The sequence below is a fragment of the Carcharhinus amblyrhynchos genome, chromosome 28 (genome assembly GCF_965287045.1).
Source record: "Carcharhinus amblyrhynchos chromosome 28, sCarAmb.v2.hapA, whole genome shotgun sequence".
NCBI lineage: Eukaryota > Metazoa > Chordata > Chondrichthyes > Carcharhiniformes > Carcharhinidae > Carcharhinus > Carcharhinus amblyrhynchos.
In genome coordinates this window covers 34,411,510-34,437,711 of record NC_137351.1, presented here as the reverse complement: position 1 = coordinate 34,437,711, position 26,202 = coordinate 34,411,510, and the positions used below count along the sequence as shown (strand labels likewise).

The window sequence follows — 26,202 nt, the reverse complement described above, 5'->3', positions numbered from 1 at the left end:
AGCTCCAGCTCCCGTTCCCTAACACGGTTTTTAAGGAGCTGGAGATGGGTGCACTTCCCACAGTGAAATCAGCAGGGACGCTAACGGCTTCCCTCACCTCAAACATCCTGCAGGAGGAACATTGCACTGCTTTCACTGTCATTCCCTCTAGATAAAAAGAAAGGAAGATCTTGCCTGATATTTCTTCACCCCCCCCCCTTAGATTAGAGGAATAAATGAAAACAAAAGATGAAAGCTTACCTACTCTCACTCCAAGTTGGAGGAGGGGAAGGGGAGCAGACTCTAGAAGTCTAGAGTCTCGGGTTTCCTCTCTGTTCAAATTTATTGGGGGGGGAAAATACCTTCCCAGGTGTCACTGGGGCCTACTTCCAGTTTTAAACTCCCAGTTTAGAAAAAAAACTCTGAAAAAAAGTAAGGTAAAAATGCCTCTAACCTGCAGGCTTTCTGCACTGAGTCTCCACTCCAACTGCTCCTCTGGAAACAATGCCCAACACTTTGCACAGAATTTTTTTCTCTTTTTCCTAAGCATTGGCTCAGGTGGAGAAAGCAGAGGGCAGCCCGCCAGTTGCCTTGCTGAGTTTTACTGCAGTATTTTTTAAAGTTTTTTTATTATTCACAAGTAGGATTGCATTAATGCTGCAGTGAAGTTATTGTGAAAATCCCCTAGTTGCCACACTCCGGAGCCTGTTCGGGTATGCTGAGGGAGAATTTAGCATGGCTAATGTACCTAACCAGCACGTCCTTGGATTGTGAGAGGAAACCAGAGCACCTTGAGGATACCCATGCAGACACAGGGAGAATGTGCAAACTCCACACAGTGATCCGAGCCAGAAATCAAACCTGGGTCCCTAGTGCTATGAGGCAGCAGTGCTAATTATTGTGCCACTAAAAAAGATGTTATGGTCTGGGTCTCCTGCCAGTAACCTTGATAACAGGGTGGCACGGTGGTTAGCACTGCTGCTTCACAGCTCCAGGGACCTGGGTTCGATTCCTGGCTTGGGTCACTGTCTGTGTGGAGTTTGCACACTTTCCTTGTGTCTACATAGGTTTTCTCCAAGTGCTCCAGTTTTCTCCCACAGTCCAAAGATGTGTGGGTTAAATTGATTGACCATGCTAAAATTGCCCCTTAGTGTCCTAAGATGTGTAGGTTAGAGAGATTAGTGGGTAAATATGTAGGGATATGGGGATCAAGGCCAGGGTGGGATTGTGCTCGGTGCAGACTTGATGGACCAAATGACCTCTTCCTGCACTGTAGGGTTTCTATGATTCTATGAACAGAGAGAGTGGGGCGCCCCTTTTTCAGTGAATCAAAAATAAATTGGAAAATAGAGTATCATGGGGCAGTGCCCAAGCAGGGTCCCTCAGCATGACTCTCTCCCTGTGGGTTGAATTTACCTGTGTGTCCCCAGGTGCATATTGGTCATGTCAGAAGCTGAGCTGGCCGTTCTTATCATTGGTCTGTGCAAAAATGCCAAATCATCTCCCAAATATGGCATTGACACTTAAAACCTTTCTCCCATCTGTGGCTCTTAGCCCTTGTCCTGACCAAGACACAATTTACATTCTTACAATGAGACATTTAAAGAACTTAACTATTCCCTGGATGAGACCAGTGAACCATAACTAAATTAGGAATTGTCTTTTGTCCTCAAAAAGAAGACCCAGCCTGAAATCCATAACTCTGTCTGATGGCTTGGAGCCACTTTGAAATAGTCTTTAAACTCATTCCAAGATTTTTTTTGAAATAAGGACTTTAGAACAATTTTTCTAAAAATGTGTAATATCATAATAACTGTGCACTATAACAGGAAGTAAAAAAAAACTGTGTTCCTTAACCTTCCAGAGAGCCTTAGTATAGTACCACAAGACATTGTTTTACAGAGAATATCTGTGGATATTACAGACGCGGGGTTCCTCCCTGATTCCACACACCCGGTGTGAGCAGTCCTTGAAGGAACTGCAGGCTGGGCCCACAGTAGAGACTTTGATGAGTAGAGACTACCTGGGACTTTGATGTTGTGGCCATTTCAGAGACATGGATAGAGCAGGGTCAGGAATGGTTGTTGCAGGTCCCGGGGTTCAAATGCTTTAGTCGGAGTAGAGAATGAGGTAGAAGGGGGGGAGGGGTAGCATTATTAGTCAAGGACTGTATCACAGTGTCAGAGAGGAAGTTTGATGAGGACTTGTCTGTTGAGGTAGTATGGGCGGAGATTAGAAATAGGAGAGGAGAGGTCACCCTGTTGGGAGTCTTTTATAGACCTCCTAAAAGTTCTAGAGAGGTTGAGGAAAGGATTGTGGAGACGATCCTGGTTAGGAGTGAAAGTAATAGGGTAATTGTTATGGGGGACTTTAACTTTACTAATATTGATTGGAATTGCTATAGCTCTAGCTCGTTAGAGGGGTCAGTTTTTGTACAAAGCGTGCAGGAAGGTTTTTTGACTCAGTATGTACATAGGCCAACTAGAGGTGAGGCTATATTGGATTTGGTGTTGGGAAATGAGCCAGACCAGGTGCTAGACTTGGAAGTTGGTGTGCATTTTGGTGATAGTGATCACAATTCGGTTACGTTCACCTTAGTGATGGAAAGGGATAGGCATGAACCTCGGGTCAGTAGTTTTAGCTGGGGGAAGGGTAATTATGAGGCTATTAGGAGAGAATTAGGAAGCATAGGTTGGACTAGGAGATTACAGGGACTGGGAACGTCTGAAATGTGGAGTTTTTTCAAGGAGCAGCTACTGCGAGTCCGTGATAGGTATGTCCCTGTCAGGCAAGGAGGATTTGGTAGGGCTAGGGAACCGTGGTGCACTAAAAAAGTTGATTCGTTGGTTAAAAAGAAAAAGGAGGCTTATGTTCGGATGAGGCTTGAGGGCTCAGGTAGTGCATTAGAAAGCTTTAGATTGGCTAGGAGGGAGTTGAAGAGTGAGTTAAGAAGGGCTAAAAGAGGACATGAGAAGACTTTGGCTGATAGGATTAAGGAGAATCCTAAGGCGTTCTATAGGTATGTCAAGAACAGAAGGTTGGTTAGGGCAAGATTAGGGCCAGTTACGGAAAGTAGAGGGAAGTTGTGTGTGGAACCGGAAGAGATTGGAGAGGCATTGAACCAATATTTCTCTTCGGTGTTCACGCAGGGGGACATGAATATAGCTGAGGAGGACACTGGGTTGCAGGGGTGTAAAATAGACAGTATTGCAGTTGATAAGGGGGATGTGCTGAATATTCCAGAGGGTTTGAAAATAGATAAGTCCCCTGGTCCAGATGGGATTTACCCTAGGATCCTCTGGGAGGCAAGAGAGGTGATTGCAGAGACTCTGGCTCTGATCTTCAGGTTGTCGTTGGTCTCTGGTATAGTACCGGAAGATTGGAGGAAAGCGAATGTTGTCCCATTGTTTAAGAAGGGGAACAGAGACTTCCCCGGGAATTATAGACCGGTGAGTCTTACTTCTGTTGTGGGCAAGGTTTTAGAAAAAAATTATTAGGGATAGGATTTATAGTTATTTGGAGAGTAATGAATTGATTGGAGGTAGTCAGCATGGTTTTGTAGCGGGGAGGTCGTGCCTTACTAACCTTATTGAGTTTTTTGAGAAAGTGACCAAAGAGGTGGATAGGGGTAAGGCAGTTGACGTGGTATATATGGATTTTAGTAAGGCGTTTGATAAGGTTCACCACGGTAGGCTTCTGCAGAAAATGCAGATGTAAGGGATTGAGGGTAGTCTAGGAAATTGGATCAGGAATTGGCTAGCAGATAGGAGACAGAGGGTGGTGGTTGATGGTAAATATTCGTCATGGAGTTCGGTTACGAGTGGTGTGCCTCAGGGATCTGTTTTGGGGCCACTGCTGTTTGTAATTTTTATTAATGATCTGGATGAGGGTATAGTTGGGTGGATTAGTAAATTTGCTGATGACACCAAAGTCGGAGGTGTGGTAGATTGTGAGGAAGGGTGTCATAGTTTGCAGGGAGACTTAGACAGGTTGCAGAGCTGGGCCGAGAGGTGGCGGATGGAGTTTAATGCGGAGAAGTGTGAGGTAATTCACTTTGGTAGGAATAACAGACGTGTTGAGTATAAGGCTAACGGGAGGACTTTGAATAGTGTGGATGAACAGAGGGATCTAGGTGTATGTGTACATAGATCCCTGAAAGCTGGGAATCAAGTAGATAAGGTTGTTAAGAAGGCATACGGTGTCTTGGCGTTTATTGGTAGGGGGATTGAATTTAGGAGTCGCAGCGTCATGTTGCAACTGTACACAACTCTGGTGCGGCCGCACTTGGAGTACTGTGTGCAGTTCTGGTCCCCACATTACAGGAAGGATGTGGAGGCTTTGGAGAGGGTGCAGAGGAGGTTTACCAGGATGTTGCCTGGTATGGAGGGGAAGTCCTATGAGGAGAGACTGAGGGATTTGGGGTTGTTTTCGCTAGAAAGAAGGTGGCTAAGAGGGGATCTTATTGAAACGTATAAGATGATTAGAGATTTAGATAGGGTGGATAGTGATAGCCTTTTTCCTTGGATGGAGAAAGCTAGCACGAGGGGGCATGGCTTTAAATTAAGGGGGGGTAGTTATAGGATGGATGTCAGGGGTAGGTTCTTTACCCAGAGGGTGGTGAGGGATTGGAATGCCCTGCCTGCTGCAGTTGTAAATGCGCCTAGTTTGGGGGCGTTTAAGAGATCTGTGGATAGGCTTATGGACGAAAAGGGATTGGTTTAGATTAGTGGGTCATTGTTTTTGTAACTGGTCGGCGCAACATCGTGGGCCGAAGGGCCTGTTCTGCGCTGTAATGTTCTATGTTCTAGAGGGCTCATTCCTTTGGCTTGAAATCCCTCACACTCTGAAATCCATCATGCAGTGCTGGGTTGAAGAACTTGCCCTAATCAATGATTTAGTGACTGGATAAATGGAAGGTTGCGATTACATAAAATCATAGAAACCCTACAGTGCAGAAGGAGGCCATTTGGCCCATCGAGTCTGCACCAACCACAATCCCACCCAGGCCCTACCTCCATATCTTTACATACTTACCCACTAATCCCTCTAACCTACGCATCTCAGGACACCAAGGGGCAATTTTTTTTAAGCATAGCCAATCAAACTAACCTGCACATCTTTGGACTGTGGGAGGAACACAGTAAGAAGCCTCACAACACCAGGTTAAAGTCCAACCAGTTGATTTGATAGTAAACCCACAACTTTTACTGTGTTTACCCCAGTCCAATGCCAGCATTTCCACATCATGATTACTGTGAGAGGAAACCAGAGCACCTGGAGGAAACCCATGCAGACACGAGGAGAATGTGCAAACTCCCACACAAATAGTGACCCAAGCCGGGAATCGAACCCAGGTCCCTGGAGCTCTGAAGCAGCAGTGCTACCGTGCCGCCTATACAGGATGTATAGTGTACAGGATGATGTGAGGAGATAATAGATGATTCTGGGAACAGTATTGAGATTCTGATAGGCATGAATGATATGGATTTGTAGTTTCCATGAGTTACTTCACATTGCACGTGAAAGACTATGGCCTCTGAGGAGGCAGCTTTGATCATCAAAAGAAGCTCATTAGCCCACTGCAAACATTAATCAGTTGGAAATTATATTTAAAATGGAAAAAGGGATTTTGCCAAGTAGTCACCATCTGCATTTGGTCTGTCCAATGTGGAGCAGACCACATTGTGAGCACTGAATGCAGCATACTAAATTGCAAGTGGAACAGTAAAGCGCTGCTTCACCTGGAAGGAGTAAATCTCAGGAAGTGTAATATCTGCCCTTTCACCTTCTCTCTCCACACTGTCCAAGACATCAAACTGCTCAGTCTGCAAACATGACATCAACCTTCCAGTTGTTTGCCATTTTAATTCACCATCTTGCTTTCATACTTATATTTCTCCACCTGTTTTAATGTACCAATGAAGCCCGGTGCAAGATTGACAACACCATCACATCTTCCAGTTAGACACTTTCCATCTTTCTGTACCCAACTTTGAGTTCAGCAAGGTAAGCCTGTGAACTCTGTCTTCCATTTAGATTCTTTTTGCCAACTGCCATTTTGTAATGTGTTTTCCTATTTTTGTTTCCATGCAGTTTTTATTCTGCAATTTACACTTACTCTTTATTTCTCTACAATGATGACTCTTTTTGCCCTTGATTCGATGACATTTTTGTTATTTAGGAGGTGATCTTACCAAAAATATTCTATGTGTCGAACGAGGATGTAAAAGGGAGAGAACCACACTTTATTTTTTGAGCGAGTAAAAAATGCAATCTTGCCACACTCTGAAAGAAAAAGAAGCAAAATTTGTTTCCTGCCAACAGAGAGGGGGGGTCGGGGCCTAAGCTTGCCAAAAGCTGGCAGATAGCAGCAGAGGGTGCTGTTGCACATGGAGATCTTTGAGCTCCGTGAACACAGATCGGTCTGTCACTGCCTCACTCAGCTACCATTTGCTTCCTTGGCCAATCACCCCCAACTCCTGCTACCCAACCCAATTTTTCTCCCTCCCGCTACCCCACAACCCACGCACGGACCAGTCGATTGCCAGGTGCAGAACGCACAACATGTCGTTTTCCACTCCCACCCCGGGTCATGGTTACGGAGAGCATAGCTCCTGCTCCCATTCACATTTGCAGAGCATGCAGCATTGGCACACCCCCTTGACACTGAGCAGTGCCAGTGTGCCAGGCTGGCACTACCCAAAGGGTAGCACCCCCCCCCCCCCCCCACCCCCCAAACTCCAACATTTATTCAGTAACAAACTTATTACCTACCTCCCTTCATTACCCCTCTCCCTTTGGAAGAATCACATTGATTGGAAACATTCACTCTTTTTCTGTCTCCACAGATGCTGTCAGACCAGCATTTTTTTTTTGTTTCAGATTTCTACCATCCACAGTTGCTTTTTTCTATACGCCTTCTTCATGACTTATTGGACCTGCTGTCTAACTTTTTGTTTCATGTACAAGGTCACCCAGATCCCTCTGTACTGCAGCATTCTGCAGCCTGTCTCTCTTTAAATAATTTTTTTTCTATCAAAGTGGCCATCACATTTTTCCACATTATGGTCCATCTGCCAATTTTTGCCAACTCAGTTAACCTATCCATATCCCCATCCCCTTTCAGACTCTTTGTATCCTCCTCAACTTGCTTACATACATATGGTGACATGATTGCACAATGGTCAGCATTGCTGCCTCACAGTAAGATGCTCTTTTAGAGGTTTGGTGTGGACTCGAAGGGCTGAATGGCCTCCGTCTGCACTGGGCTAGTTATAGTTTACCAACCTGAAAATCACTATTTATCCTGATTCTTTGTTCCTTGTTAGTTAGCCAATCCTCTATCCATGCTGTTTTATCATCCCCCAACACCACAAACTTTTATCTTGTGCAGTTATCTTTTATGTGGTACCTTGTCGAATGCCTTTTATATAAACTCAAAATATAACTCCTTTTTGAACTGGGAATCTCTTTCCCTTCCTCACTTTTTCAACTAAATCCATATTATTATAGTTTGCGTGGTAAGGCTTTGAACGACCAATGTATGAACATGAAAAGACCAGTTACTTTGTCACACCTGTTTTGACCTGTATTCCCCATTTCCACAACCATTAAACCCAAATTCCTGGAAACCCAGAGAAAGCCTTTGGCCAATTTAAGAGAACACTTGCGTAAATTCATCTGAGGCATTTGCACTGTAGATGACTGTTACAATGACTCCCAGTTATCCATCTGTCTCCCATAGACATTTGAATAAAGTTGGTGGATGTTTGGAGTTGATAACTTATTGAGAGATTCAACTAGATCAATACAAAATTGAATAAAGTTCTAGTCTCAAGAGTCCTTCATGTTTACCTTAACTATATTTTAATTTTTGATGTGTATTTCATCCTGAGCAGTTTGCAGGACACAAATGTGAGCTGGCATTCCATTGTAGAATCTACTAACACCCACTCCTGCACTTCATTCCACAAACACCCACACAACATTCCATGTCTGAGTCCACGTTTGTATTCTTCACGAGACATTTTGCAATCATTGTCTTACTGAGGTTATTGCAGTGTACTATCAGCTGTTTCATTACACTAAAGTTGTTGTATAAAGGCAAGTTGTTTCAAGACTTTTGAGGGATGCCTGTAATGGTGGGGAGTGCAGATTCTAAGTTGCTTTTCCCAATGCCTTTCAATTCCACACCTCAGTCTCCTGCAATGTATCTCTGGGAAACTGAAAGCTGTTTTCAAAGGTTTATTTATCCGTCTGGTTATTTGGGAGGGTGGGTTTGACTTGTTTATATCACCAGGAGCCAAAAGGAGAGGATGGACAATAAGCACCTCAAGAGTTAGCGGAACTCCTGCACTGCCCACCACCATCCAACAGAGGCCCACACAGCTTGCGGACACCCAGAGTGACAACACAGAGATTAACGTTAACTAAATCATGTGTTTTCAATTCATCTTTTTAGAAGCATAGTAAATAGGGAGGCAGTTTAAGGGTAAATCAACATCCGACATGTGGGTCTTTCAAATGTCAGTTGATTGGAATTCAGGACTGGCATGTACCTGTGAGGATGCAGGACAACTGTGGCAAGTATCAGGAATCCTGGATAACAAGGGATATTATGAGCCTTGTCAAAAAAGAGGAAGCATTCATAAGGCTAAAAGACTTAGAACAGATGAAGTCCTTGAAGAATACAAAGAAAGTAGGAAGGAACTTAAGGAAGGAGGTAGGAGGCCTAAAAAAGTCATGAAAAATCCATGGCAAACAGGATTAAGGAAAATCCTAAGCATTTTATACATCTGTAAAGAGCATGAGGGTAGCCAGGGAAAGGGTTGATTCACTCAAGGATAGTGGAGAGAATCTATGCTTGGAACCAGAGGAATGTGAGAGATGAATACTTTATCTCAGAATTCACCAAAGAGAAAGACTTGATGGATGAGGAGCCTGGGGTAGGGTGTGCAGATATTCTGGGTCATGTCGATATCAAAAAGGTGGTGGTGCTGGCTGCCTTAAAAAGCATTAAAGTAGATAAATCCCCAGGGCCTGATGGGATCTACTCCAAAATACTGAGGGAGGCGAGGATGGAAATTGCTGGGGTCCTGGCAGAAATTTTTGTATCCTCATTGACTACAGGTGAAGTTCCAGATACCTGGAACATAGCCATTTTTTTCCATTATTTAAGAAGGGCAACAGGGATAATCCAGGAAATTACAGGCTGGTGAGCCTTATGTCAATGGTAGGGAAATCATTCGAAAAGATTCTTAGGGACAGGATTTACTCACATATGGAAACAAATGGACTTATTAGTGAAGAACAGCATGGTTTTGTGAAGGGGAGGTCATGCCTCACTAACTTAAGTTTTTTGAGGAAGTGACAAAGATGATAGATGAGGGAAAGGCAGTGGGTATTGTATCATTGGAAATCAATAAAGCATTTACTAGCCTGGTAGACTGATTCAAAAGATGAAGCTACACAGGATTAGAGGAGAGCTGGCAAAATGGATACAGAACTGGGTTGGCCATAGAAGATAGAGGGTAGCAACAGAGGGGTGTTTTTCTGAATGGAAGGCTGCAACTAGAGGTGTTCCACAGTGATCAGTTCTGGGGCTTTTGTTGTTTGTAGGATATATAAGTGATTTTGAGGAAAGTGTAGCTGGTCTGATTAGTAAGTTCGCAGATGAGCTAAAAATTGGAGTTGCAGATTGTGAAGAGGATTGAAGATACAGCAAAATATAGACCAATTGGACAGAGAAATGGCAGATAGAGTTTAATCCAGACAAATGTGAGGTAATGCATTTTGGAAGGTAGGAATTATACAGTAAATGGTAGGACCCTTAGGAGTATTGATATACAGAGAGATCGGGCATACATGTCCACCGATCACTGAAAGTAGCAACGCAAGTGGATAAGGTAATAAGAAGGCATATGGTAGGCTTGCCTTCATTGATCAGAGCATTGAATATAAAAATTGGCAGGTCATGCTGCAGTTGTACAGAACCTTAGTTAGGCCTCATTTAAAAAATTATGTACAATTCTGGTCACCACCCTATCAGAGGGTTCAGAAGATGTTTACCAGGTGCCAGGGACACATGTTCGATTCCCAGCATGGGTCACTGTCTATGTGGAGTTTACATGTTCTCCCTGTGTCTGCTTGGGTTCCCTCCAGTTGCTCCGGTTTCCTCCCACATTCCGATTATGTGCATTGACCTGAACAGGCACCAGATTGTGGCGACTAGGGGAATTTCACAGTGGTATCATTAGGGTGTTAATGTAAGCCTCACTTGTGACCAAAAAATAAAAAAAAAGGATAGTTCACTGATGTGGACGATTAGCTATGTGGAGAGGTTGGATAAATTTGGTTTTTCTCACTGGAGCGATGGAAGTTGAAGGGTGACCTGATATACATTTATAACATTATGTGTGGCATGGACAGAGTGGATAGTCAGATGCTCTTTCCTAGGGTGGGAAAGTCAAGTACTTGGGGACATAGGTTTAAGATGCGTGTGGAAAAGTTTAGAGGAGATGTGCGAGGCAATGGAGGGGTGGTGAATGTCTGGAACGTGCTGCCCAGGGAGGTGGTGGGAACCGGTATGATAGCGGCATTTAAGGAGCATCTGGACAATTACATGAATAGGATGGGAATAGAAGGATATGGATTCTGTAAATGCATTCGGTTTTAGCTTAGACAGGCATCATGATTGGCGCAGGCTTGGAGGGCTGGAGGGCCAAAGGGCCTGTTCCTGTGCTGTACTTTTCTTTGTTCTTTGGTATTCATTATGGATCAAAACTGTTCAGTGGTTTAGTATGTCAGGGATGTGTGGAAGATTTAGCTGCAGAAATTTATCTCTCTCCCCGTTTACTTGCAGGACTGATTTCTGTGTGCATAAAGATGTGCCCTGTGATACTGTAGGTGAGTAAAAATTCCTTAAAATGTAAAGTTTGTTTATAATGAATATATTTACAGCATGTTGTTTTTTTAAATTGTAAATTCTCCTATAATCTAGACTGTGGCATTTGTTTCTAGAGTTTGTAGAGTTTACTCTTCCCTTCATCTGGTGTGTGTCTGGAATTCGCTGCCTGAGTTAGTGCTGGAGGAAGAGACCCTAAGCTATTTTAAAAAGCACCTGGAACTGCACCTTAAGTGCTGTATGCTACAGGGTAATGGTTCTGGTACAGGAAGGTGAAATTGGAAAGGGCACCTGGTGTCCTTGTGCTGATAGAACATAGAACATTACAGCGCATTACAGGCCCTTCAGCCCTCGATGGTTCCACTGGTCGGCGCAACAATCAAATGACCTTCTAACCTAAACTATTCCAATGTTATCCATATGTCTATCCAATCACCATTTGAATGCCCTTAAAGTTTGTGAGTCCACTACTGCTGCAGGCAGGGCATTCCATGCCCTTACTACCCTCTGAGTAAAGAGCCTACCTCTGACATCTGTCCTATATTTATCACCCCTCAATTTAAAGCTATGTCCCCTCATGTTAGCCATCACCATCCGAGGAAAAAGGCTCTCATTGTCCACCCTATCTAATCCTCTGATCATCTTGTATGCCTCAATTAAGTCACCTCTTAACCTTCTTCTCTCTAATGAAAACAACCTCAAGTCCCTCAGCCTTTCCTCATAAGACCTTCCCACTATGCCAGGCAACATTCTGGTAAATCTCCTCTGCACCCTTTCCAATGCTTCCACATCTTTCCTATAATGCGGCAATTAGAATTGTACACAATACTCCAAGTGTGGCCGCACCAGAGTTTTGTACATGATCTCATGGCTCCAAAACTCAATCCCTCTACCAATGAAAGCTATATGGACAAGATGGACTGAATGGCCTCCTTTGGTGCTGTAACTTTTCTATAGTTCTATGTGTCTTGATTTAGATGCAAATGTGGATGAGCCTCAAATTTGCTAGATTTCTCTCCTGATGTGATGTCTTGCTTGATTGAACTTTCAGCTTGCAGTGTTTCTAGTTTTCTGGTCACTTTTGCATGTGCCTAGCTCTGGCACCTATATTGTGACCCAGCTACTCTCCATGCTGAGCACAGTATTAATTCTGAGCTGTAATGTGCTTGGCTCTTCCTGAGCATTCCTTGTGAATACTCTGTTAATCTCTGTATGACTCTACAGAATTTGAGTGGGTTTTATAATCATACTTACAGATTTTTAACCATGTACCCATGTTCTGACATGGACTGATGTTTTCATTAAAAATACCTTCTGCTTGAAATTGCTTGTATGAGAAGAACGGAAAGTTGAGGGGAAAAAGGTAGGTTACATTACATAAGGTTACTTCATTAATCTAGGCCCATTTTGCATCTTTGGAATGGATGACTGCATTTAATGGAACTGTGGATTAAAATCTGATTATTCAGTGATATAGTAATCACTTAATATTGGTAACCTTTGTAACCAAATTAACACTGATAAATGAATTTTTAAGTTTATTTATTAGGGTCACAGGTAGACTTACACTAACAGTGCAATGAAGTTACTGTGAAAATCCCTTAGTTGCTAGTGGATTGCCATTCCTCAAAGTATGTAAGACTTAGAGGGGTAATTTTCATTATGGTCATAGGAAGGAAACTGGCAATTGCCAATCTGCCACCCATTTTACAGGGTGCCCCTTGCCTGGTTAGAATTCCTGTAATGCAGGAGGCCATTCTGCTCATCAAGCCTATGCCAGTAACAATCCCACCGAAACCTTATACCCGTAACCCCACTTATTTACCTTGCCTCGGGCAATTTAGCATGACCGATCAACCTAACCCGCACATCTTTGGACTGTGGGAGGAAATTGGAGCACCCGGAGGAAATCCACGCAGACACTGGGTTCTCTGATGCATTGATATCTGCAGCAGAGAGATTCGAGGGGTATTATAATAGGCTAAGTTACAGCTGTGCATCCAACAAAGGGCTAATTCATAGCAGTTTTTGATGAGGTAACAAGGCAATTGATGAGAACAATCGTATTAACATGGTGTATTTGGTCCTTGGTATGTCCAAGGAAGACTGATGTCCTAAGGGAAGTGTTTGCCAGAGCAGTTGGGGAGAGTTTAAACCAATACGCCAAGGGGATGGGAATCTATGTAAGTAGTCCGAGAAGGAGGTAGCAAGGACACAATGTGGGGAGAAGGTTCCAACTACATCAAACATCAGGAAAAAAGTTAAAAGGAGGGAAAACTCAGGAGATGTGTTAGAATGGAAGTGTTAGAATACGAAAAGAAGGTACAAAAACTAGCATAAAGGCACTTTATCTAAATCCTCGTAGCATTCGAAACAAGGTAAGTGTGTTGACAGCACAAATCATTGCAAATGAGTATGATTTGGTGGCCATTACAGAGACATGACTACAGGATAGTCATGACTGGGAGTTGAATATCCAGGGATATCAAACTGTTTGGAGGGACTGACAGGAAGGTAAGGGAGGTGGTATGGTTCTGATACTTAGGGATGATATCAGGACGGCAGTGAGAGATGATATAGGTTCTATGGAACAAAAAAAGGTTGAATCCCTTTGGGTGGAAATTTGAAATAGTAAGGAGAATAAGTCACTGATAGGCATAGTCTATAGGCCACCAAATAATGGCATCACAGTGGGGCGAGAAATAAACAAAGAAATAACTGATGCATGTAAAAATGGTACAGTAATTATCATGGGGGATTTTAATCTACATGTCAATTGGTTAAACCAGGTCGGTCAAGGCAGCCTTGAGCAGGAGTTCATAGAATGTATCTATGATAGCTTCCTTGAACAGTATATAATAGAACTGACAAGGGAGCAAGCTATCCTACATCTGGTCCTGTGTAATGAAACAGGAATAATTAATGATCTTGCAGTTAGGGATCCTCTTGGAAGAAGCAATCACAGTATGGTTGAATTTAAAAAGAAGTGGAGCGTGAGAAGATAAAATCCAAGCCTTGAGCTTAAACAAAGGAGACTATAAAGGGATGAGGGAGGAGTTGGCTAAGGTAGACAGGAACAAAAACTTTATCGTGGGACAATTGAGGAACAGTGGAGGACCTTCAAAGCGATCTTTCACAGTACTCAGCAAAAGTATATACCAGTGATAAGGAAGGACTGTAGATAAAGAAACAATCTGCCATGGATATCTAAGGAAATAAAGGAAGGTAAGAAATTGAAAGAAAATGCATACAGAGGTGGCCAAGGTTAATGGGAACCTAGAGGATTGGGAAATCTTTAAAGATCAGCAGAAAGCCATGAGAAAAGCCATAAAAAAGATAAGATGGATTATGAAAGTAAACTCGCTCAGAATATAAAAACAGATAGCAGAAGTTTCTACAAGTATATAAAATGAAAAAGAGTGGCAAAAGTAAACATTGATCCTTGATTGGCCATGCTAAGAAATTGCCCCTTAGCGTCCAGGGATGCGTAGGTTAGAGGGACTAATGGTATGATATGAGGGTGGGGCCTGGGTGGGATTGTGTTCGGTGCAGACTCGATGGACCGAAGGGCCTCTTTCTGCACTGTGGGGTTCTACGATTTGATGATTCTTTAGAGAACGAGAAGGGGGATTAATAATTGGAAATGAGAAAATGGCTGAGGCATTGAGCAGGTATCTTGTGTTGGTCTTCACAGTGGAAGACAAATAATAGGCCAAAAATTGATGACAGGAAGGCTATGACAGGTGAGAACCTAGAAACTATCATTATCACAAAAGAGATAATGTTGGGCAAGTTAATGGGGGCTAAAGGTAGACAAGTCTCCTGGTCCTAATGGAATGCATCCCAGGGTACTAAAAGAGATGGCAGGAGAAATAGCAAATACACTAGTGGTAATTTACCAAAATTTGCTGGACTGTGGAGTGGTTCTCGCAGATTAGAAAACAGCAAATGTGACACTGTTTAAAAAAGGAGGTAGACAAAAGGCATATAACTATAGGCTGGTTAGCTTAACTTCTGTAGTAGGGAAAATCTATCATCAAGGAAGAAATAGCGAAACATCTGGATATAAGTTGTCCCATTGGTAAGACACAGCATGTGTTCATGAAGGGCACATCATGTTTGACTAATTTGGTGGGATTCTTTGAGGACATTACATGTGCAGTGGACAAGGGGGAACCTGTGAATGTGATGTATCTGGATTTCCAGAAGGCATTTGACAAGATGCCTCACCAAAGACTGCTACATAAGATAAAGGTGCACAGTGTTACGAGTAATGTATTAGCATGGATAAAGGATTGGTTAACTAACAGAAAGCAAAGAGTGGGGGAAGGTAAATGGACGTTTTTCTGGTTGGCGATCAGTGAATAGTAGTGTGCCTCAGGCATTGCAATTGTTTATGATTTGGAGTTGGGACCAAGTGTAGTGTGTCAAAATTCGCAAATGACACTAAGGTGGGTGGAAGAACAAAGTGTGCAGAGGACGCTGAAAGTTTGCAAAGGGATATAGATAATCTAATTGAGTGGACGAGGATCTGACAGATGGAGTACAATGTTGGTAAGTGTGAGGTCATCCATTTTGGTAGGAATAACAGCAAAATGGACTATTATTTAAATGGTAAAAAATTGCAGCGTGCTGCTGTGCAGAGGGACCTGGGTGTCTTGTGCAGGAATCTCAGGGAGTTGGTTTGCAGGTGCAGCAGGTAATTAAGAGTTAAAATGGAATTTTGTCCTTCATTGCCAAAGGGATGGAGTTTAAAAACAGCGAGATTATGTTGCAGCTGTATAAGGTGCTGGTGAGGCCACACCTGGAGTGCTGTGTACAGTTTTGGAATCCTTACTTGAGAAAGGATATACTGGCACTGAAGGGAGTGCAGAGGAGGTTCACTCGGGTGATCCCGGAGTTGAGAGCGTTGGCTTATGAGGAGAGACTGAGTAGATTGGAATTTGGAAGAATGAGGGGAGATCTTACAGAAACATATAAGATTATGAAGGGAATAGATAAGATAGAAGCAGGGAAGTTGTTTCCACTGGTCAGTGAAAGTAGAACTAGGGGGCATAGCCTCAAAATAAGGGGGATCTGATTTAGGACTGAATTGAGGAGGAACTTCTTCACACAAAGGGTTGTGAATCTGTGGAATTCCTTGCCCAGTGAAGCAGTTGAGACTATCTCATTGATTGTTTTTAAGGCGAGGATGATAAATTTTTGAACAGTAAAGGAATTAAGGGTTATAGTGAGTGGACGGGTAAGTGGAGTTGAATCCACAAAAGGATCAGCCATGATTTTATCGGATAGCGGAGCAGGCTCGAGAGGCCAGATGGCTGACTCCTGCTCCTAGTTCTGATGTTCTTCAGCTGAACTTTTCTAAGACGCTAGTTCAGCATCAACTGGAGTTTTGTGTCCAATCTGGAGTCCACACCTTAAGGGTGTGGAGGCATTGGAGAGAATGCCAGAAATATTCAATAGTAAGTAGTCACAAAACACCAAATTAAAGTCCAAGATGTTTATTTGGCAGCATGAGCTTTCAGAGTGTTGCCCCTTCATCAGCTAAGAGTTCAGTTCACAAACAGGGCATGTATAGCCATAAAGTCAATTACAAGATAATGGTTAGAATGTGAGTTTTAACAGGTAATCAAGTCTTTACAGATGTAGACAATGTGAGTGGAGAGAGGATTCAGCCCAGATTAGACAGGTGTGAATTATCTCCAGCCAGCACAGTTAGTGAGATCTTGCAAACCCAGGCAATTCATGGGGGTTACAGATAGTGTGACATGAACCCAGGATCCCAGTTGAGGCTGCCTTCGTGTGCAGAACTTAGCTCTCTGCTCAGCGATTCTGCATTGTCGTGTGTCATGAAGGCTGCCTTGGAGACCGCTTACCTGAAGACCAGAGGCTGACTGCCTTGACTACTGAAGAATTCTCCAACAGGAAGAGAATACTCTTGCCTGATCATTATTGAGCAGTGTCCATTCATCCATTGTCATAGCGTCCGCATAATCTTGCCAATGTACCATGCCTCGGGACATGCTTTCCCGCAGTGTATCTGGGTAGATAATGTTGGCTGAGTCACAAGAGTTTGTAGCTTGTATATAGTGAATGGTGTTCTCGTGTGAGATGGCATCCATGTCAGTGATCCAACCCGGATCATTGCAGAGGTTGCTGTGGCAGGGTTGTATGGTGTCGTGGTCACCATACAACCTCCTAGGAGGTCTCCTAGAAGGCTGGATAGTTTGCTGTGTACAATGGTCTGTTTGAGATTGCACAGTTGTTTGAAGGCAAATAGAGGAGGTGTGGAGATGGCCTTGGAGGTGTGGAGATGTTCGTCTTCATCGATGACATGCTGAAGGCTCCGGAGAAGATGTCGTAGTTTCTACGCTCCGGAGAAGTACTGGGCAACAAAGACTACTCTGTCTGCCGTGTCCACTGTTCGTGTTCTGAGGAAGTCTGTGTGGTTTTTCACTGTGGCATGTCAGAACTGTCGATCGATGCGTGCCCTATCCTGTCTTACGAGGGCATCTTTCAGCATCTGTAGGTGTCTGTTGCGATCCTCCTCATCTGAGCAGATGCTGTGTATACGGAGGGCTTGACTGTAGGGAATGGCTTCTTTAAAGTGTTTAGGGTGGAAGCTGGAGAAATGGAGCATTGTGAGATTATCCGTGGGTTTGTGGTACAGTGAAGTGCTGAGGTGTCCTTGATGCAAAGATTCAAGAGAATGGATCCAAGGATGAGGGACTTCAGTTATGAAAATAGACTGGAGAAGTTAGGACTGTTTTCCAAGAAAGTCGAGAGGGGATTTGATTGGGATATTCAAAATCATGAGGGGTCTGGGCAAAGCAGATAAGATGAAATTGTTCCCATTCATGAAATCATAGAATTCCTACAGTACAGAAAGAGGCCATTTAGCCCATTGAGTCTGCACCGACCACAATCCCACCCAGGTCTTACCCCGATATCCCGACATATTTACCCACAAATCCCTCTAACCTACACATCTCAGGACTCTAATGGACAATTTTTAGCATGGCCAATCAACCTAACCCACACATCTTAGTACTGTGGGAGGAAATTGGAGGAAACTCACGCAGACACGAGGAGAATGTGCAAACTTCACACAGACAGCAACCCAAGCTGGGAATCGAACCCTGGAGCTGTGAAGCAGCAATGCCAGCCACATACCACTGTGCCACCTGAGCAGCGACACGGTGGCACAGTGGTTAGCACTGTGATTGCAAATGATCAAGAGCAAGAGGGCGTGAATTCAAATAATTAATAAAAGAAACAAAATTGTTATGAGGAAAATTTTTTTCCAGGCAGTCAGTTGTTAGGGTTTCAAATGTTCACCATTCGTGTGTGGTGGAGGCAAGTTTAACTGAAGCATTGAAAAGAGAATGAGATTGTTATCTGAAAAGGAAGAGCACACAAGGGTCAAGGGAGAAGGCAGGCAGAATGGTATTAAGTGAATTGCTCATACGGAGAGCTGGTGCGGGTATGGCGAACAAAATAATAGCCTCCTCCTGTGCCACAATGGGCAGTTTTATGCCCATACCCAAACTAAAGATTATCCACATGCTCCTTTGAGAGCAGACTGCACGAACTTGTCTCGTGTTCTTTTGTATTTAGAAGGTTGAGGGATTGACTAATTAATTATTAAAATAATGAAAGGTTTAATAAAGTTAGTGCAGGCAAACTACTGGAAAAATCCAGGTCTTGGGGGGACAGTCTTTAAATTAGAGCTAACCTCTAGACAAAGGAATTGTGGCACAATGGTTGGCACTGCTGCCTCACAGCACCATGATCCTGGCTAAACGACTGTGTTTGTTTGTGTGGAGTTTGCGTGAGTTTCCTCCCACAGTCCAAAGATGTGCAGGTTAGGTGGATTAGCCAAGGTAAGTGCACAGGGTTACTGGAATGGGGCAGAGAAGATGGCCTGGGTGGGGGGGGCGGGGGATGCTCTTTCAGAGAGTCGATACTGGCTCGATGGACTGGATGGCCTCTTTCTGCACTGTAGGGATTTTATGATTATAAACTAATAGGAGCACAAAATACAAAAAAAAGCAGGTCTATCTAGTTAGCCTCTTGACGTCCTGTTAGCCACACAGTTAAATAATAATGGATTGTCACCTAATCATAGCAATACCTAAATATATAGCAATTACTAATGTAACTGGATGTTCACATTCTCTGTGGGATATATTGTATTGTTAAAACAATTACATACATCGATGCCTAAGTTTCTAGGTGGACTGGGCTCACTTCTTCAGCATTTATAGATTAGTTAAACCACCGTGCACTGTTTTCCCATTTTGTTGGCGCTATTAGCACACTCCTCATTCCAAACAGCTGCCATGGTGAAGTGGGCTATAAGTGGATCAGACTATGTACTGATCCGCCAGGTGGTAACACATTAAAGAAATACTATTTCAGATTGTGGGTGCACATTAAATATCCTCAGTTGTGCTGGTTACTCTGGTTAGTAGGCACCATGACTTGATTTCAGACGTGTGCTGTTACTGCCAAGTATCTAATGACATGCTTGCACAGTCTGGCTTGTAACAGAAGGACCCTCCTGTGAGTTGAACTGAATATTGTATTTTTCTAAACTTCAGCGGCAAACTTAGTGAGGCAAGGCCAGTTTTAAGGATTCAGAAGGAGACCAAACCAGTATGATTTGTACTGAATGTATTTTATTGATAGATTTAAAGGAACACAGCTGACATAGAATTATAGGATCATAGAATCCCTACAGTGCAAAAGGAGGCCATTCGGCTATCAGATCTATGCTCACTTTCTGACAGAACATCTTACCCAGGTCCACACTTCACCTGATCCCTGTAATTCCATGCACGTACCTCACTAATCCCTCTAACCTTCATATCTTGGGACGCTAAGGAGCGGTTTGGTATGGCCAATCCATTTAACCTGCACATATTTAGACTGTGGGAGGAAACTGGAGCGCCCAGAGGAAACCCACAGTCACCCAAGGCTGGAATTGAGCCCAGGTTCCTGGCCCTGTGAGATAGCCTTGCTAACCACTTCTCCCGTGCTTCCCTGACTCAAACTGAGTCAAACTGATTTGAGTGGTTTAGCCCTGGAGTTTGCACATGTGCTGAAGGCCGGATATGCCTTCCAAGCAATCACTCTGATCAATTTGTCACAAAAACTAGACAAATGTAGGGTGGCACAGTGGTTAGCATTGCAGCCTCACAGCGTTGGGGACCCAGGCTCAGTTCTGGTCTTGGGCGAGGAGTTTGCACATTCTCTCTATGTCTGTGTTGGCTTCCTCTGGGTGCTCCAGCTTTCTCCTACACTCCAAAGATGTATAGGTTAGATTGACTAGTGATGCTAAATTGCCCCTTAGTGTTAGGGGGATTAGCAAGGTAAATATGTGGGGTTAAGAGGATAGAGCCTAGGTGGGATTGTTGTCGGTGCAGATCTGATGGGCTGATTGGCCTCCTGCACTTTAGGATTCCACAATTCTATGAAACAGGTAGTGAACGAGGGAGAAGTCTGTGATGAGATCGAGAAAACAAATTTCCCATAACAAACATAAACAGGAAGGCGAGACAAACAATGGGAGACATTCCGCGTCTTGAGGAAGTGAAGAAAGGGTCTGAACATCAAGTTTAACAAGTTGGAGCGTTTAATATAACAGGGACTCCTGTTTAAGTCAGGGCTGAAGAGAATATTTTTATCTGGGGGTTGTCAGTTTGTGGAATTCTCTTCCCCAGAGAACTTTGCAGACTGGGTGACTGGATATATTCAAGTCTGAGTTAGATTTTTGATTGGAAAGAGATCAAGGGTAGTAGGGGTGAGAGGGCCAGATAGGAAAGTGGAGTGAAGACCATAACCAGATCAGTCATGGTCTTATTGAACATCAGAGGGGCTGAATGGCCTTCTCATGTTCCTGTTTCTTGTGTTCTTGTGATATTACCCTCTGCTGCTGGGAATGTTGTTTTTCAGACTCTTCCCCTCCACTTCAATATGTGGAACTTCTCGCATTATTTTATATATTTTTCGGTCCAGTTATCCAGAGATTTATTGCTTTCTAAATCACAGCAGTGACTTCTCCCCCATCTTATTTACAGCATGTTCACCTCTCTATTATGGGAGATAGAATGGTTCAGAAGGAAGTCATTATCCTGTATAAAACTCTGGTGCATCCCCATCTGTAGTATTGTGTCCAATTCTGGCACTGTATTTTAGGAAAGATGTGAAGGCTTTAGAGAGAATATAGACAAAGTTTCCAGGGATTAGAGTTTTCAATTATGTGAACAGCTTGGAGAAGCTGGGGTTGTTATCCTTTTTGAAGAGAAAATTGTGAGGATATTTCAGACGGCTCTAAACAGAGTACATGGGGAGAAACTGTTCCCTCAAGGAGAAGAATTGAGAGTCAAAGGGCATCAAAAGGGCAAAAGAAGGAATGGCAATATGAGAAAAATTATTTTATGCAACAGTGGTTAAGATCTGGATAAAAGCAAATTACTGCAGATGCTGGAGTCTGAAACCAAAAGAAAAAATGCTGGAAAATCTCAGCAGGTCTGACAGCAAATCTCTGCTGAGATTTTCCAGCATTTCCTCTTTTTGTTAAGATCGGGAATGTGCCTGAGAGGACAGTGGAGGCAAATTTAGTCACAGTTTACAAAAGGAATTGGATAATTGAAGAGAGAAAATTTTGCAGCTTTTGGAGAAAGGACAGATGATAGCCTTGCAGAGAGCTAGCATGCACAAGATGGGCCAAATGGCCTTCATTTTTGCTGTAATCATTTTGTGATTACCTGAAAGACATATTATGCCTTTTGCACATGTGCTACCTCCAAGACTGTTCCACCTGAGCTGCCAATATGACCAGCTGGGGTTTATGGCCTGAACTACATTTCCCCTCATTTGCTTTTTTACTTTAATGTTTTTTGTCATGAACTTTGTGGAGAGAAGAGGACGGAAGCATAGCAAGAGCATGGAGTTAACAGAGGGGCAGTGGGAACAGTAAGTAATGTGATTGGTGTCTGAAGGGACGGAGGGACAAATGATCCAGATGGGATTTTCTGTCAGGGTTTACTCTCTCAATCATTTTCTCTCCTGAGATACCCACAAGGCAGAGAAGCTACCTACCCATAGTTGGGTGTCTGGTTTGTGGGCACCAAGCCAGTGGGCTTGTCTGCCAAATGCCTGGGAGCTGGGCCTCCTCTGAGTGTCCTGTAGTTTAGCCTGGGTCCGTGAGATGCTCAGTTTACGTATGTTGCCATGGGAAGGGATTACATGGAGCTTGCTGATTCGGAGGCTCGCAATCCCAGTGAATCAGGGAAATCGAGCACACATCCCTGCAAATGAAAGTAATTTGCTTTTAATTCTCCTTGGCATCTGAGCATTGCCAAGGCTGACATAGAATTAGCACTAGTTTACAATAGCTGCATTAGCCTTCCTAGCCTTCCTCTTCATGGACTATCCAGACAGACTGTCTTTCTCATGTGGACCTTTGTTCTCTCTCTCCTGTGTGCATCCACAGGAAATAGGGGCATCACCCTTGTTTCCATCCTGACCACAGGTTGGAAGATACCCCTCTCATTTAGCTCAGCTACTCCCCTCCCTGCCGTGTGGATTCTGTCGTACAAGCACACTGGACGCAAATTAAAGACTCCCAATAGGTGTAGATGTTTAGAAGCTGCCTCCAGCAAGATAATGAATCATAAAGTAAACATCTTCAGTGCCTGGCTCAAAACATATAAACTCCACTTTGACGCTCTGGCTGTAAAGAGAATTTTAAACTTGTTCAGCTCTGATTTAATTTGAAACATACCAGTTAAATGTAACTTATTACCAGATCCTTTCTTCAGACAAAACCCCCAGCCCATTCTGTGGCTTGCTGAACTGCTTGCCATTGTATTGCCAAAAACAATAGCCTTGATTCTAACCTCGCCAAGCTTGACAAGAACAGGATATGCGGGGGAGATTACAATAGAAACAGTGTGTAACTCACCACGTTTGCACTAAACACATGGCATGCACCATTTTGAGCATCCAACAAGGACATTGCTTCATCCCTTGAAATTTAGGCGCTGGGACCTGAGGGTGCGTGGGCAGTTGGGTTTGGAACACTAACGTGAGGCCCAGGAGTGAGGTTGATCAGGGTTCTTTGTTTGTGAAACAGATTGAGCCCTGGTGTTGCCCCTGCCGACTATTCCTACAGTCGCTCTTTAACGTAAGTTTGAATTGGGCTGCATGACAAATTGTCAAGCCTTTCCTTTTAAGTTGCTACGTGCCTTTAACATCCTGCAGTAGTGCACAATTTCCCAATCAACAATAAGTGAGCTTTAAGTCACAGACATTGCTGATTTTGAGAGCTTGGAGATGATGCTAATACGCTGATCTCACCATTATGCCCAGCATCACCCGCTGACCCATTTATGGACAATCTGCTCTAACGTTGGCTTCTCGTCGTTTATGGCCATCAAATTGGGATGAATCATTGGTTGCATTTTTGATAGTTCTTTTAACTCTTTGCTGCCAGCGTGTGAGGTGAGCATGGTCTTCTCAATGGCTCAATTGGATGCCCACATGGCCAGCATGAACAGGATTGCTGAGAGAGGCGAAGGAAGCAGTTGCTGAGGCCTTGGCCAAAATCCTTGTACCCACTTTAGTCATGGTCGAGATACCAGAGGATTGGAGAGTAGCTAACATTGGTCCTCTGTTTAAGATGAGCAGAAGAGACAATCCAGGAAATTAAACTCTGTGAGCCTTACATCAGTGGTGTGGAAATTATTGGGGAAGATTCTTAGGGGCAGGATGTACTCACATCTGGACAAGAATAGGCTTATTAGTGATAGGCAGCATGGTTTTGAGAAGGGAGGGTGGGGTCATATCTCTCAAACTTGATTGAGTTCTTTGAGGAAGTGAAAAAAAATTAACCTGGGCACGGTAGTGGATATTGTATGCATGGACTTTAGTGACACTGTTGATAAAGTTCCTCATGGCAAATTGATATAGAAGGTGAAGTCATATGGGATTTGAGGTGAACTGATAAGATGGATACAAAACTGGCTTGGGTACAGAAAGCAGAGCATAGCGGTGAAAGGGAACTTTTCTGACTGGAAGTATGTGACAAGTGGTGTTCCACAAGGATCAATGCTGGGGCCTCTGTTGTTTGTAATATGTTATAAATGGTTTGGAGGAAAATGTAGTAGACCTGATAAGTAAATTTGAAGATGATAGAAAAATTGGGGGAATAATGGATAGTGAGGAGGATTGTCAGAAGATACAGCAGGATATAAATCAACTGGAGACTGGGGCCAAAAGATGGCAGATGGAATTTAATCCAGACAAATGTGAGGTGATGCGATTTGGAAGGTCTGCTGTAGATGGAAAGTATACAGTAAATGGTAGAGCCCTTAGAAATATTGCATACAGAAGGTTTCACGGTTCCGTGAAGGTGGCAACTCAGGTGGACGAGGTGGTCAAGAAGGCCATCATGCTGGCCTCCATCAATCAGGGTGTTGAGTGTAGGAATTGGAAAATTGCAGTTTTATAAGACTTTGGTTAACCTGCATTTGGAGTTTGTGTACTGTTCTGGTTGCTACACTACCAGAAGGATGTTGATGCATTAGAAAGGGCGTAGAAGAAATCCACCAGGATGTTGCCTGGTTTGGAGGATATGGACTATGAGAAAGGTTGAACAAACTTGGATTGTTTTCATTGGAGTGTTGGAGGATGAGGGGGATCCTGATAGAGGTTTACAAGATTATGACAGGCTTGGATAAAGTGGATGGTTTAAGATGTGGAGGTTGACCCTCTTTTGAGAAATAACGCTGAATCCTCCAAAGAGAAATACCTTACCTCATAATCTTTTCAGTGTGTGGGCAGGTGCTGAGTGTTCTTCAGTAACATTTAGTGGTTAACTAACAAATAGCTGACACTCACTTTAAAATGAACACTTAACAATTTATTTATTTAATTAACAGGGAACTTTAACCAAACAAGTAACATACCAAATAAAATAAGGTTCTAATGGAATGCTGTTCAAATAAGTACAATACTCATTCATTAACCAAAAAATATAAAAATAGAATTCAGTCACTCTCAAAAAAAAATACAACCAAGTTTTGTGGCTTTCAGAAACTTTTGGAGCCCTCCTGTTGATTCCTCTGTCTGTAAGTTCTTTCTGATTTGGTACCTTTCACTAGTTAGTGAAAGGTACGCTTTTCTGAGACATTCAAAGCTGGCAGAGTCAAGGGCTGCTTTTTCCCTTCTCGAGACCTGAAAGGTGGCAGTTTTTGTCTTGTGTTTTTCTTCCTCGCATTCTTTTGTATCTGTGATGACCTATCAATTTTCCTACAATAAGATTGGTCTGATGTTGTCAGCACCATCAAATTCAAATGTTATAGGCTCTTGGTATCTGAGTGTCTGCTTTAAATTGATAGGCTAAATTCAAAAATATTCAAATGCCTGAAGCCTGTTACCAAGGCAACCCTGCTGCCTGGCCTTAGATTCAAATGTTTCAGTCTGGGACCCCATACGCTCCTGCATTTTAAACTTCCAAGCACTGAAACAAAACACCAGCTTTTAAAGGGACTACACATGATTTCTTTCCTCTAGCATTTTTACAATTTTTTACATCTTTACCAAGATCAAATTCCAACTTCACAAACTCAACTTTGTAACAATAGTCAGAGTCTTTTTCCCAGTGCTGAAGTGTCAATTACTTAAAGGGATAGGTTGAAAGTGAAAGGGAGAACATTTAAAAGAGCAAATTTTTCACAGAGAGTGGTGAGTGCTTGGAATGCTGCCAGAGGAGGTGGTGGGAGCAGATTTTATAACAACGTTCAAAAGGCATTTGGATAGAAATATGAATAGGCAGGGAAAAGAAGGATATGGACCATGCAGACACAAGAAAATATTAGAGAGGCATCTGTGTTAACACAGACTTGGTGGGCTGAAGGGCCTGCTCCTGTGCTATACTGTTCTTTGTTCTCTTTGTTCTTTTCTCAGTTGTTGAACTTCAGCTGAAGTTTCCAGCGATTTATTCCACAATTGGTGGCATTGTAGGAGATTACATTGTTGCTCAGTTGCCATTAAAGGTTCAACTATACTTTTTTCCAAAAATATACTTAATTCATAAAAATAACATTACAAATGTTTCCAAATGACCGTTGTGCAATGCAGAAATAATCAGGTTTTCTACATACATCCCATAAGAGGTGCTTCAATATAATTGTGATGCATATAATTTTTACCATATACAATCAGTGTGAGTCATAGCCTGATGGGGTTCTGTACAATTCTCCTCCCCTTGGTCACTGCGGCCGAAACGTCTTAGACTGCAACTTGGTAAG

General features: G+C 43.1%; 1 protein-coding gene across 1 annotated transcript in view; it reads left to right on the top strand.

Annotated features, from left to right (window-relative positions):
• adamts17 (ADAM metallopeptidase with thrombospondin type 1 motif, 17) overlaps positions 1-26,202 on the top strand; it is a 459,909-nt gene that overhangs the window by 109,837 nt on the left and 323,870 nt on the right. Inside the window, exon 7 of the mRNA XM_080214008.1 lies at positions 10,841-10,884. Coding sequence (XP_080070134.1) covers positions 10,841-10,884 — 44 coding nt within the window. The remainder of the gene's footprint in view (positions 1-10,840; positions 10,885-26,202) is intronic.